This window comes from Dromiciops gliroides, chromosome 2, assembly GCF_019393635.1.
Source record: "Dromiciops gliroides isolate mDroGli1 chromosome 2, mDroGli1.pri, whole genome shotgun sequence".
NCBI lineage: Eukaryota > Metazoa > Chordata > Mammalia > Microbiotheria > Microbiotheriidae > Dromiciops > Dromiciops gliroides.
Window position 1 is genome coordinate 271,877,359 of NC_057862.1, and position 14,137 is coordinate 271,891,495.

Here is a 14,137-nt window from a genome sequence, read left to right on the forward strand (position 1 = left end):
TTTATCCCTGGGCCACAAGTTCTTTATACTCCTTATGATCCTCCTCCTTCCTCTTCATTTCCAGGCCTTTAACATTTCTATCTTTTTGTTAAGTAGTACCTGCTTTTTTTTTGAGCATAACCAAGTATCTCATTAAATGTCTTTGATTTATTGAAAGAGGTATACAGGCACTGTTGACAATTTATTCTGATTGACAGATTAAGTCTATGAAAAATTATTAAATAATAAAGATAATAACTTGTAAATGTGATAGGATAATCAAAGGAGCCCCATTCTTACATTAGGAAAAACTTGCTGGTAATTATAGGTGTTGTTTCTCCTTTATTCTTTTTTTTCTAGGGCAATGAGGGTTAAGTGACTTGCCTAACAAAGCAAATACCAACAAAAAAAGAAAGAGAATCAAATTCATTAATGAATATTGATACACATTTTCAATATTTTTTTTAATTTTGGACTTAAACACCAAAAGAAAAAATAGCATTTTTTATACACAGCAGAATGCAGATATTATATTTGCTGCAATGAGTCTCTACTTAATACAGATTGCTCTAAAATATTAGGTGCATAACATACCTAGTTCTCCCTAACAGCCAAATGTTCATTATACACAAAAATGGTTTTATAGTCCTTTGAGTATAGTTCCAAATTGTGCTACAGAATGGTTGAATCAGTTTACAATTCTATCAACAATGCATTCATGTCCTATTTTTCCCACATCCCCTCCAATATTTGTCATTTCCTTTTTCTGTTCTATTACCCAATTTAATAGGTATGAGATAGTACACTTGAATAGTTTTGATTTGTATCTTTCCAATGAATAGTGAGTTAGAACATTTTTTCATACAGCTATAGATAAATAGCTTTGATTACTTCATCTGAAGACTGTTCATATCTCTTAATCATTTATCAATTGGGGAATGACTAATTTTTTTTTTTTTTACAAATTTGACTTGGTTCACTATGTATTTGAGAAATGAGGCCTTTTTCAGAGAAATTTGCTTCAATTTTTTTTCATACTTACAACTGCTAACTGTATTTCCCACCATCCTATTTCTCCCTGTTTATTCTATTCTCTCCTTTCACCCAGTCCCTCCTCAAAAGTGGTTTGCTTTCAACTACTGTTTCGCCCAATCTGTCCTCCTTTTCTCTTATCCCCTTCACCTCCTACTTTCCTGCAGGGTAAGATATATTTCTATATCCAATTATGTGTGTTTTTCCTCTTTGAGCCAATTCTGATGAGAGTAAGGTTCACTCACTCCTCTTCAACTTCCTGATCTTCCCCTCCACTGTAAAAACTTTTTCTTGTTTTGTTTATGTGAAATAATTTACCCCATTCCACCTCCCCTTTTCCCTTTCTCTCAATGCATTCCTCTCTCACCCCTCAATTTTATTTTTTAGATATCATCACTTCATATTCAACTCACACTTATGCCTTCAGTCTATATGTATACTCCTTCCAACTTCATTAATAATGAGAAAGTTCTTATGAGTTACAATTATTATATTCTCATGTAGGAATGCAAACAGTTTAACCTTATTAAATACCTTGTGATTTCCTTTTCCTGATTACCTTATTATGCTTCTCTTAAGTCAAGTATTTGAAAGTCAAATTTTCTATTCAACTCTGGTATTTTTATCAAGAATGCCTTAAAGTCTCCTCTTTCATTGAATGCCTATTTTTTTCTCCTGAAGGATTATACTCAGTTTTGCTGGGTAGGTAATTCTTGGTTGTAATCCCAGTTCCTTTGCCCTCTGGAATATCATATTCCAAGCTCTCTGATTCTTTATTTTAGAAGCTGCTAAATCTTGTGTTCTTCTGATTGTGAATCCATGATACTTGAATTGTTTCCTTCTGGCTGCTTGCAGTATTTTCTCCTTGATCTGGGAGCTTTGGAATTTGACTATAATATTCCTGGGAATTTTCATTTTGAGATCTCTTTCAAGAGGTGATTGGTAGATTCTTTCCATTTCCTTCTGGTTCTAGAATATCAAGACAGTTTTCCTCAGTAATTTCTTAAAAGTTGATGTCTAGGCTCTTTTTTTGTTCATGGCTTTCAAGTAACCCGATAATTTTAAAATTATCTCTCCTGGATCTATTTTCCAGGTCTGTTGTTTTTCCAATGAAATCTTTCACATTGCCTTCTATTTTTTCATTCTTTTGGTTTTGTTTTATTGTTTCTTGATTTCTCAAAAACTCATTAACTTCCATTTGCTCAAGTCTAATTTTTGAGGAATTATTTTTTTCAGTGAGCTTTTGTACTTCCTTTTCCATTTGGCCAATTCTGCTTTTCAAGGCATTCTTCTCATTGGTTCTATGGACACCTCTTTTTTTTACCATTTGGCCTAGTTTGTTTTTTAACTTGTTATTTTCTTCAGGATTTTTTTTTTTTTTTGCATCTCCTTTACCAAGCTGTTGACTCTTTTTTTCATGATTGTCTTGCGTCACTCTATTTCTCTTCCCAATTTGTCCTCTACCTTGCTTACTTGATTTTCAAAATCCTTTTTGAGCTCTTCCATGGCCTGAGACCAATTCATATTTTTCTTGGAATTTTTGGATATAGGAGCTTTTACTTTATTCTAGTCCTCTGAGGGTGTATTTTGTCTTCCTTGTCAGCATAGTAGCTTTCTATGGTCAAAATTTTTTTCTGTTTGCTCATTTTCCCAGCCTATTTCTTGACTTTTAACTCTTTGTTAAAGTAGGATTCTGTTTCCATGGTGGAGGGTGTACTGTCTCAAGCTTCAAGGGTTTTGTGCAGCTATTTTCAGAGATATTTCTAAGGACCTAGAAGTTTTCAGTTCTTCCAAGATGGTATGATCTAAGGAGAGATGTGTTTGCTACTCTCCTGGCCTGTGCTCTAATCTGTGAGAGACCACAAGTGCTCTTTTATGCCCTGGGACCATGATGAGGATCCCTGCTCCCCTGCATCTGCAACCTCTAGTGTGCCACTGTTCTTTCTTGCCCTGGGACTCCCCTCTGGTACTACAACCCAGATCCAACTATGGGCAAAGTAAGAGTCCTGCCCCCAATGCTATCCTTGTAATCTCCCTTTGACCAATTGTTTGACCCCCTTACCATCTTTGGGCTGAAAGTTCCAGAAGCATCAGCTGCTACTGTTGCAGATTCAGTGGCTTCCAAAGCCTGCTCCTGGTTTCCTGGGGCCCAATCTGTGCTGGTGTGGCCTGCACTGGGCTGCAATCCACTCTTCCTCAGATATGATAGACCTTTCCTGCTTACTTTTTTTTTTCCTGGGGCAATGAAGGTTAAGTGGCTTGCCCAGGATCACACAGCTAGTAAGTGTCAAGTGTCTGAGGTCAGATTCGAACTCAGATCCTCCTGAATCCAGGGCCAGTGCTTTATCCACTGCATCATCTAGCTGCACCTCCTGCTTACTTTTTAAGTTGTCTTTGGCTAGAAAATTATTTCACCCTCTCCTTTTGTGGGTTCTGCTGCTCCAGGAATTATCTTATGGCATTATTTAGAGGGCTTTGAGGAGAACTGCCCCTTTTTGCCATCTTGGCTCTACCTTGATTATAAAATTAATAAATGGTCTTAGGATATGAATACACATTTCTCAAAGGAAGACACCCAGGCTATCCATATCCACATGAAAGAATATTCCAAATTACACATAATTTAAAATGTAAATTAAGGTAATTCTGAAGTTCTCCCTCACTCCTATCTTTTTTTTTCTTTTTAGGGCAATGAGGGTTAAGTGACTTGCCCAGGGTCACACAGCTAGTAAGTGTTAAGTGTCTGAGACCGGATTTGAACTCAGGTACTCCTGAATCCAGGGCCAGTGCTTTATCCACTGCGCCACCTAGCTGCCCCCCTCACTCCTATGAAAGTGGCAAAATTGTCCCCCCAAAATGGCAAATGCTAAAATAACTGTGAGAAAACAGGCACATTGAAGCACTGTTGGTGGAACTATAAATGAGTCCAACCATTCTAGAAAGTATCTTGGAGTTAGACTTACTAGTGCATTCCTTTGACCCACTTTGACTACTTGTAGGCTCATACAGAAAGAAATATTGTGTGTGTGTGTGTGTGTGTGTGTGTGTGTGTGTGAAATCAGCCCTTTTGTGGTGGAAAAAACAGGAAACTAAGGAGATGTTCATCAATTGAAAGATGGGTAAATAAGTTATGGTATGTGAAGATAATGGAGTACAGTTGTATTATAGGAAATAGACTCCAAAAGAGTTGTGAAAAGACTTGTACTGATAGTGACATGGAAAGAACCAGAAGAATAGTTTATAAAATGACCCAATATTATAAAAATGATTTTGGGCATTGTTGTAAATTGATGAAGAATGAAATAAGCAGAACCTAGAGAATAATTAATACAATAAAAGCAACATGGAAAAGGCAAACAGTTTTAAAAGCTGTAGCACTGTGATCAATACAATGGCCATCTATAATTTCAGAGAACTAATGATGAAGCATGTTCTCACCTCCTGACAGAGATGGTGAGTGCAGGATGAAGAGACATAATTTTTGGATAGCCAGTGAGAGGATTTGTTTTGTTTGATTGTTTCCTTATGCATATTTGCTACAAAGAATTTGGGTCTTTTTTTCCAATGGGGTGGAGGGAAGATGAGAAAATAGATGTCTGTTAATAATAAAATAAAATTTAATTTGAAAATAAATAATCTATCTAATAGATTCCACATATTTATTTCAAACTTCTCCTGCTTTTCTGTACTTCCTTCTATTATATAGATGTTTAAATGTTCCAATAGCCCTCTTTTTTTTTTTTTGGCATTACTATTGCTAGTCCTCTCCATTTCTCCCCCAACCCTTCACTCCAATTAAAAAAGAGAAGAGGAAAACTCTTAAAACAAATAAACAGTCAAGTAAAACAAATTTACCCAGTGACCATGTTTTTAAAAATCTATGCCTCTTTCTGCACCTTGAATCCATTACTCTCTGTCAGAATTCATGTAATATCTTCATCATAGATCCTTGGAAGGTATAGTTGGTCATTACTTTGATACTTTGCTTTATTCTGAAGTTCTTCACAGTTGTTTTTCTTTACAACATTTTCTTCCTTATATACATTCTTCTCCTGGTTCTACATACTTCACTCAGAATCAGTTCACACTAATCAGGATTTTATGAAGTCATCTTTTTCATAATTTCTTTTGCAGCAATAATATTCCATTAAATTTTATGCCATAGTATTTTCAGCCATTCCTTAATTGATGAACACTCACCTTAGATGCTGGTTCTTTTTTCTCTTCTTATCTTTCTCTTCTCTTTTACCTTCTTCCCCCTTTATTTTTATTTCCCTTCATCTTCTTCTCTCCTTTTTAATCCCCACTTCAGGATCAGGAAGTTCAATATTTGACAATTCCCTCCCTAATATTACTTTTCTTCTTAGTTTCTACATTTGTGTATCCCTTTTATCTTCCCTTCTCGTTCCCTTCTTAAACCCTCAGAACAGAACCAATCTACCTCCTGGTCCTCTGTTTTTCTTATTTAACTCCTTCAATACCCTTTGAAGACATAAGGTTCTAAATGAAGACTTATTTTTTCTCTCATCAGTGTTATTCTGAATCATAATATAGCCCCTTCCAATTGCTCAAATAAATTTACTTTTCTAGGTTTCTCTTGACCCTTGTGTTTGAATTTCCAAGTCTTCTGTTTCTTAAAAATCACTTTTGTGTAGCTTTGCCTCTCTCTTTTACATTTTGGAATATTGTATTCCAAGTTCTCTTATTTTTAAAAGAAGTTGCCAGGTCTTGTGTTCTCTTCACTGTGACTCCTACCTATTTGAACTTTTTTCTTTATACTTGCAGTATTTTTTTCTCTTTGATTTTTGAAGCTCTGTATTTTGATTTTGCATTCCTAGGACTTTTTCCTTTTCGGATTCCTTTCAGGAGGATTCTTTGCACCATTTTTGCCCATTGGTTCTCATAGATAAGTTTTCATTATGATTTCTTGAAATGTATTATCCAGGCTTTTTTATATCATGATGTTCAGGGAATCCAATGATTCTTAAATTATCTGTCCTTAATCTGTTTTCCAGGTCAGTTGCTTTTAATGTAATGTATCTTATATTGTCTTCTACCTTTTTTTTTCCAATCTTTTGATTTTGTTCTAATATTTTTTGCAGTTTTATAATCGTTGATTTCTTAGTCTATTCTAGTTTTCAAGGAGTCATGTTTTTGAATAAGATTTAAAACTTTCCTTTCTAAATAATTTGTTCTTCTTCCTAGTCTTTTCTTTCTAGATTTTAATATCACTGTTGTCTCTTTATTTCTCAGTATTCATGTAATCCTTGGGGAAAGTCTATTTTTCCATGAGTCTCCTTTGGAATTGTTATGGCATTACTCTCTCCAGGGTTGGATTTTGGGGCTTTTGGGGGTCTATAATAATTATTTAGACTTATGGGAGTTTCCTTTGATTTACTCATCTCTCCCGCCTTAGTTCTTCACCTGGGATTTTATGCAAGATCTAATTTCCATCCCCTTCTGTGCTTCTAGAAGAGATGCCAGCCCAAATTCATCTCATCTTTGGTCACCTAGGTTTCTGCACTGACCTAATGCTGGTGGTGTTAGGTTCCTTAAATCTTTGAGGTTCAAAGTGCTGAATTTTCAGTGCCCTCTTTAGTCTCAGGACAGTATCAGACACCTCAGAGCCCAGGAATGTCTCATTGTGGCTTCCAAGGGTTTCTTAAAATCCCCTAGAGCTTTCTCTTCAGAACTGCTCTCTTTCCAAATACAGAGCTCTGCAGGCAATAACTATACTTGACCCATCTCTGTGAGGTTGCTGGCTTATTTACATGGGCTCATGTTGGCTTTACTGGCAACTCCCTTTTCTTATGCCTGTGGGTTTCTGGCCGGCTTAGTGTACTGTTCTGGAGGAGGAAGATGTCACTTACTATTGTTTCTCATTGGATTTCTTAAACATTATTTATCTGGGTATGACCTTCAGATTTTTACCAGAACAGGTGTAGGGTACCAAGACTTACCTGCTTTTGTTTTTTAAGGCTGAAATAACTGATATATAAAGATATTAAATTACTTCAAAGGTCATTGAGATATACATATCAGAATTGGGATTCAAGCTCAGGTCCTATGTGTACAAGTTTGGGACTCTGAGATATAACTTTTAGCTGTATGTGATAAAGTGAATCCATTTTAAACTATTGCTTTTGAACTCTGTGAAAAAAGGAGAAAAGAATAGGTCCATCAAACTTTTACCACTGTGACTAGGGGTAGTCTATGATTCTCCTTTAAAAAACTAATCTCTGACATCCAGACTACTTGTTGGGAATGTTAGAGTGGAGATGCCTTTCATGTATAGGTTGGACTAGATAGTCACTGAGATCCCTTCCAACTGTCAAGTTTTATGATTCTGTAGATGTTGCAGTACACTTATTCAAAATGATTGGCATAAGGGGCAGCTAGATGGCACAGTGGATAGAGCACCGACCCTGGATTCAGGAGTACCTGAGTTCAAATCTGGCCTCAGACACTTAACACTTTCTAGCTGTGTGACCCTGGGCAAGTCACTTAACCCCAATTGCCTCACTTAAAAAAAAAAAAGCTTCTTTCCAAAATGATTGGCATAAAAGAACATTAAAATACCAAATGACTCAGTCATAAGATCAACTTTTGATCTTACAGATCTTTTTTCCCCCAAAAGAGAATCCAGAAAATGGCCTGTTCACACTTGAATTTTCTGAGTTTCATGGATAATAATCATAATCAACTGTAATATTTTAGGGATAAACCTGTGGAATAGTGCTAAAATTGGTTCCAGGTTTCAAACATATTAATAAATCAATTACCTGTATAACACTTAACTTTGTGACATAACAGTTAAAGAGCTAGCTTTGATGCCAGGAAGAACTGAGTTCAATATCCTCTCCTGACACATACTAGCAAGTGCAAGTTACTTAATCTTGGAGTACTTTAGGCAACTCTTCATGACTATAAATTGCAGGGTAAGTGATGATCTATATTGTATGGTACAGGAAGTTACCCCAAAAAGAGTTCTCTATAACCAATGAAATTAAAGGCCATTTCTTGTTTCTGTATTATATGGAAGTTATTATTTTGTAAAAATTACTAAAAATAGCACCTTTCATAAATTCTCAACCATCTATTTGCAGGCAAGGTTGTTAGCTATGCAACAAGATAGAGAAACTGCCATTCAACAATATAAAAAATTAAAAGAAGAAATCCAGACTCTGCGGATTTACTACAGGTAAGATTACATCTCTTTTACCCTAGAGTAAAATGTTGGCTAACTTGAACCTTTTTCTGCCTGACCTCACAACTTAAGGAAGTGTCTTTATAAAATCAAACTCTATTCATTTAAACTGTTTTTGTCATTGAAAAAAACAAAACATAGGTCGTATCACAAAGAATTCATTTTTTCAACTTTTTCCCTTTATTTAATAAAATATTATTACTATAGTCAGGAAAGATTTACTACAAGTAATACAACAAATACTATAATTCATAACTAATTTGTTTAGTAGAGTCTCCATTGACTACTAGATTTTATGAAAATATAAATATAGAAGTTAAGATATATTGTTCATTTTATTAGTAATCTTGGCTATTGATTCATTACAGTATATTAAGGGAAGCTCCTAAGTGCCTATGCCTATGAAATAATACATATGTATGTATGTATGTATGTGTGTGTGTGTATATATATATATACACACATATTTACTTCTGTCTCTAAAATTATACAAAAGATTTATAATGGTTTTATATTTTTGCCTTCCCAATGGATGGGGGAAGAATTGGAGAAGAGAAAGAATTTGCAATTGAAAATAAAATTAAATAAAAAGTAAATTATATAATAGAAGAAAATTAGTCTGATAAATAGTATATGACCATCTTTTCACCAAATCTCAAATACCTCCAGTGGGAAAGAACTTATTCCCTGTGATTAAAATCTCTTAATTAGGACTTCATGAGTCCAATTATTAAAGTTTCTTTAGAAATAACAAAGCTCAAGCATTGTTCTTAGACCTGTCTTTTACCCATTTGGCCCTAACAGATGCTATCAATTGGAAGAGATTTTCAAAGATCAGGGTTTGGTAATACCTTATTACTACTGAAACTGTTCCCAAACCTGTTGACCAGTTCACCTCTATATCATCCTCTGATCTTGAATCCCCTCCTCCCAGTATCTGCCACCTTTGCATTTATTCACATGTGCACAGTGCCTGGCACCAAGTAGGTGCTTAATAAATACTTATTGAATGGTTATTGAATGGAATGAAATGAAACTGAAAGAAATCATTCACCAAAGTCCATTATAAATTTCTTATCCAATCTCAAATGGGCCCTCAGCTCAGCAAGACAGTCTGATTATTCCTAATTGATTCTCTGTCCCACTTCCCACAGAGACTATTAAGGACCTTCCCTTCTCTAGTTCTTCCACACCATTCTCTGTCCCCTTCCTTTTAGCTGCAAATCTTGCCTCACTTTTTTTTTTTTTTTTTTTTTTTTTAGTGAGGCAATTGGGGTTAAGTGACTTGCCTAGGGTCACACAGCTAGTAAGTGTTAAGGCCGGATTTGAACTCAGGTACTCCTGACTCCAGGGCCGGTGCTCTATCCACTGTGCCATCTAGCTGCCCCATTGCCTCACATTTTAATGAGAAAATGCAGATGGGTCACTGTGAGCTCCCTCTTCTCTTCTCTACCTCTTAAAATCTTCTAACATAATTCCTCATTCTCTCTTCCTTCATTCCAGTCTTTGATAAAGAGATGACCATTTTCTTGCCAAGGCCATCTTCTCTACATGTACTCTTTTTTTGGGGGGGGGTTGTTTTTTGGGTTTTTTGCTGGGCAATCAGGGTTAAGTGACTTGCCCAGGGTCACACAGCTAGTGTCAAGTGTCTGAGGCAGAATTTGAACTCGGGTCCTCCTGAATCCAGGGCTGGTGCTTTATCCACTGCACCACCTAGCTGCCACTAACATGTGCTCTTAATCCCATCCCCTCCTGTCTTCTCCAGCATATTTTCCCCACATTTTCCCTCTCCCTAATCTGCAATTTCTCCTTATCTGTTCTTTTCCTTCCTACAACCTCCAAACTTGACCAATTCTCACCCATTCTGAAAAACTAATTAAATCCAAACAATCTATAGTTCTCTTTCTCTTCACAGTCGAATTCCTTTTACTTACTTATCAATTCTTTGAAGTTTGGCTTCTGAAGTCATTAATCAACTGAAACAACTCTCTCTAAAGCTACCAATGATCTCTTAATTAACTAGTCTGATGACCTTTTGAGTATAATAGTGATGAGTATAATAATAATTTTCATCCTTGTTGAGGTCTCTTTCTCATATTCTCTATGTTTTCATGACACTGCTCTCTCTTGGTTGTCCTCATACCTATCTAACTACTACTTCTTAGGTACTCATTTCCTGGTTCTTTTTCTACATGCCATCCTTTAACTGTGGTATACTCTAAGCCTCTTTCTGACTTTTATTCTCTTTTTAAACTTTCTCTATACTTGATCAACAGCCCCCATGGGTTTAATTATCTCTATGCAGATAACTCACAAATTTGCATATTAACTCTCATATTTCTCCTGAGCTCCAGCCTATTGGATATTTCAAGCTTCGTGACCTTAAACTCCACATCTTAAACAGAACACATTGTCTTTTCCCTTTTCAGACTTCCCCCATTTCTATCAAGGCCACCACCATCCCATTCTATTTCTATTAAATATTTTAGCTGTTTGATTCAAGGGTCTAGTTTAGTATAGTGTATACTAATATAGGAACATGAGCCATACTAGAATAATGATTATTTCCTAAAATACCCAGTGCTGAACTTGGAAGTAGAGGTCCAGAAATGAGGGAATCTTAAGCTATACCCAGAGCGTATACATGTTTGTGTGTGGGTACACACATACATATATATATATATATATATATATATATGTCTTGCCTCCCCAGACAGACTATAAGCTCTTCGAGGCCAGGATTATTTCATTTCTGTCTTTTTATCTCCACAGTTTACCAGAGTGTCTGACACAAAGTAGGTACTTGATAAATGCTTATTGACTTATTGATTCCCTCTTGTCTTCATGCTTACTGCTCTTATTCATAAACCACCCGTCTCTGTGGTCACAAGAGGTTAATCTCCATCATAGCTCCATAGTAATCATAGGTTTGGGAACAAAGTCAGCAAAAGTTTCCTGGTACTTGTATCAGGTAATGTTGCCAACCCCTAAGTTGTGTAGAGACCGGGCTAAACCTACAATTCTATCCTAAAACATCAACAGAGAAGGAGGTTCCACCATTTCCAGGGGCAGTCCAGCCCAAGGGCTCTAGCATCAGAAAGCTATTTTTATCGTAGCTATATCCTTCTTGCAACTTAAACACAATTCTACTTTTTTTCTTCAGTACAAAAAATGGAAGAAAACTTTCAGCAGTCTCCATGTCATTTTATTGAAGATACTCTTTCTAAATCACCCACAAAAATGGATTGTGAAACTCCTAATCTTACCTTTTACATTTTTTTTACTCATTAAAATAGCTTTCTAACTATTTTGAAGGAAATTAAAATTTTGAACATGGTAAGCATTTGCAGAATTATAAAACTTTATGCAATTATGCATTTTCTGGTTTTTTATATATTTATTATTCAGTATAATCTCATCATTTCATATGCAGTTAATAGATTATTCAACCTCTTTTCTTTTATGATACTCTAACAAGTTTATCTTTGAATCAGAGCAAGGAGTTTCATAAAAATTATAGTGGTGAGGAATTTTATAGAGATCTAATGCAGGCCCCCTATTTTAGAATTAAAGCCCATCGAAATGAAGAGGCTTCCGAAGGGTCACACAGAAATGAGTGGTAGTAGAATGAATATATTTTATTTTCATAAGCAATTTATAGTTTGTCTGGACTCTACTGTTATTTTATAGGAAATTATTATATTTCTGGTTTTATTTTTTCCTATTGTTTGGGGCAAACTGCTTCAGTTTACCCAAATAACTCGAGGAGACCACCAAGTCAAGCAGAGACAGATTTATTACATTCCTGCAGGAATGGGCAAACTCAATAACTGAGTCGCAATAGCTAATACATGCCTTGAGCTTTTATAGGAATGTTGGTCTGGGGGGAAGTCCCCATGCACACTAGGGCAAGCTCACAATCTAACATCCAATCCTGTCTCACCCAGGGTGCGTGTTTAGCTCGTGATTAATGTATGGAGACATGCATACGTGTTCCAGGAACAAGGGGGAAAAGGGGAGGGGGAACAAGGTCAAACTGAAGGAAGAGGGAATGAGGGAGTGACAGTCAGATGTTTCAGATCTCACAGTTCCCACTGACTCCCCCTTCCCCTCTCCCATCCCCTATCTCTAAAGATATTCAACTTGAATAACAGGAAGAATCACTCAGGTGTTTCAGCATTGTTTTGTAGTCATGTTAATTTTATAAGGATGACAAGGTTAAAATTTATCTTCAGCTATGTTGGGAAATCAAAGAAATAGAATAAAGAATAAAAGAATAATCCATTGTTGGGACCCTAGGGGCAAGGGGACTCCTCTCCAAGAAAAAGAGACATGTCATTTAACATCTGGTCTCAACTTAATTGCCGCATCCTGTGCTGAGCCTTGTCCTTTCTTCTTGAGTCCCAAGTATTGAATTGGTGGGCAAACTCCCCGACCCATTCAGCAGGGACTGGGGTTCTGACACATGATGGATTCCAGATAAAACTAATATGTAGCTGATAAGTGGGGAGACTGAGCAGAAGTAAGTATTCCCTTAAGTGCTATTCAAATTGGCAATAAAACTTAAAGGAGACAGTGAGAATTTGACAAGCAATAAACTTTTAAACTAACTATACTGGGGCGGGGCTGGGTACCTTCCAGACCCCCTCCTCAGAGTTTAATCTGACTCAAATTCATAATCATCTCATACACTATGATGATGATAATAATGATTAGCTATTAATTATAGTGATAATAATAATGGCTTAATGCAGTTAGATGAAGCAGTGGATAAATTGCTGGCCTTGGAATCAGAAAAACCTGAGAGAGACAGAGACAGAGAGACAGAAAGAGACAGAGACAGAGACAGAGAGACAGAAAGAGAGAGACAGAGAGAGAAAGAGAGAGAGAGAGAGAGAGAGAGAGAGAGAGAGAGAGAGAGAGAATCCAATTTAACATATCTGGTACTGTGGTACCAGAGCTCAAGAGAGAGGCTAAGGCTGGATATAATAGATCTTGGAGTGATGGTAATTAAACTAATGAAAACTGGTGAGATTACAAAAAGAGAGGGTATATAGAGAAAAATTTTAGATTTAGCAGTGGAAATCTTTGGTAACATTGGAGAGAATGCCTTTAGTTAAATGATGAACAAATAAAAAAAGGCATTTATTGGTGTAAATGAAACTGGAGAAAATTTCAAAACCATCCTAAGTGGGTCCACTGCAAGTTTATGTTACATAATGACAACTTGTCTCTCATTCTGGCAAGACAGTCCTTTTATATCTCCCTAAATTAGTTCAGTATCCCTTTGACTTTTCCAAAACTTTTCATCCCTTTTCAAACTTGCCACAAACTCCCCCTTCCTCTATTCTTTCAGGTGAGAATCTTGCCTCATGTTTCACTGAAAAAATTGCATCTGAAAGCTCCTTCTTCTTCCCTCTTTGTCATCTCACATAACTCAGATACTTTCTGCCACTATTTCCTCCTTTATGCCTGTTTCACATGAAGAGGTGTCCTTTCTCATCAAGATAAATCTTCCTACATGTACAAGTGATCCCATTTCAAAACATCTTCTGTAGCAGATTGCTCCCTGTGTCGTCCCTGTTCTTTCATTAATGTTCAGCCATTCTTTTTCTACTGGCTGTTTCCCTACTGCCTACAAATCATGCCTATGTCTTCCCCATTCTGAAAAAAACCTCACTTTATCTTTCCATCCCTGCTAGCTATCAGCCTATATCAGTCTGTATCTCTCCTTTTTTTTTTTTTTTTGGACTAAACTCCATGAGAAGGTCTTCTACGATCGATACTTCCACTTCTTTTCTTTTCACTCCCTTTTTAATTCTCTAAGCTGACTTCTGATCTCATCATTCATTGGAAACTGCTCTCTCCAAAGTTACCACTGATCTCATAATCGACAAATCTAATGACCTTTATAAGTCT

General features: G+C 36.2%; 1 protein-coding gene across 1 annotated transcript in view; it reads left to right on the forward strand.

Moving 5' to 3' along the window:
• Window positions 1-14,137, forward strand: part of MIPOL1 (mirror-image polydactyly 1) — a 440,092-nt gene that overhangs the window by 288,783 nt on the left and 137,172 nt on the right. The window contains exon 11 of the mRNA XM_043986491.1: window positions 8,118-8,212. Within this exon, the coding sequence (XP_043842426.1) occupies window positions 8,118-8,212 (95 nt within the window). The remainder of the gene's footprint in view (window positions 1-8,117; window positions 8,213-14,137) is intronic.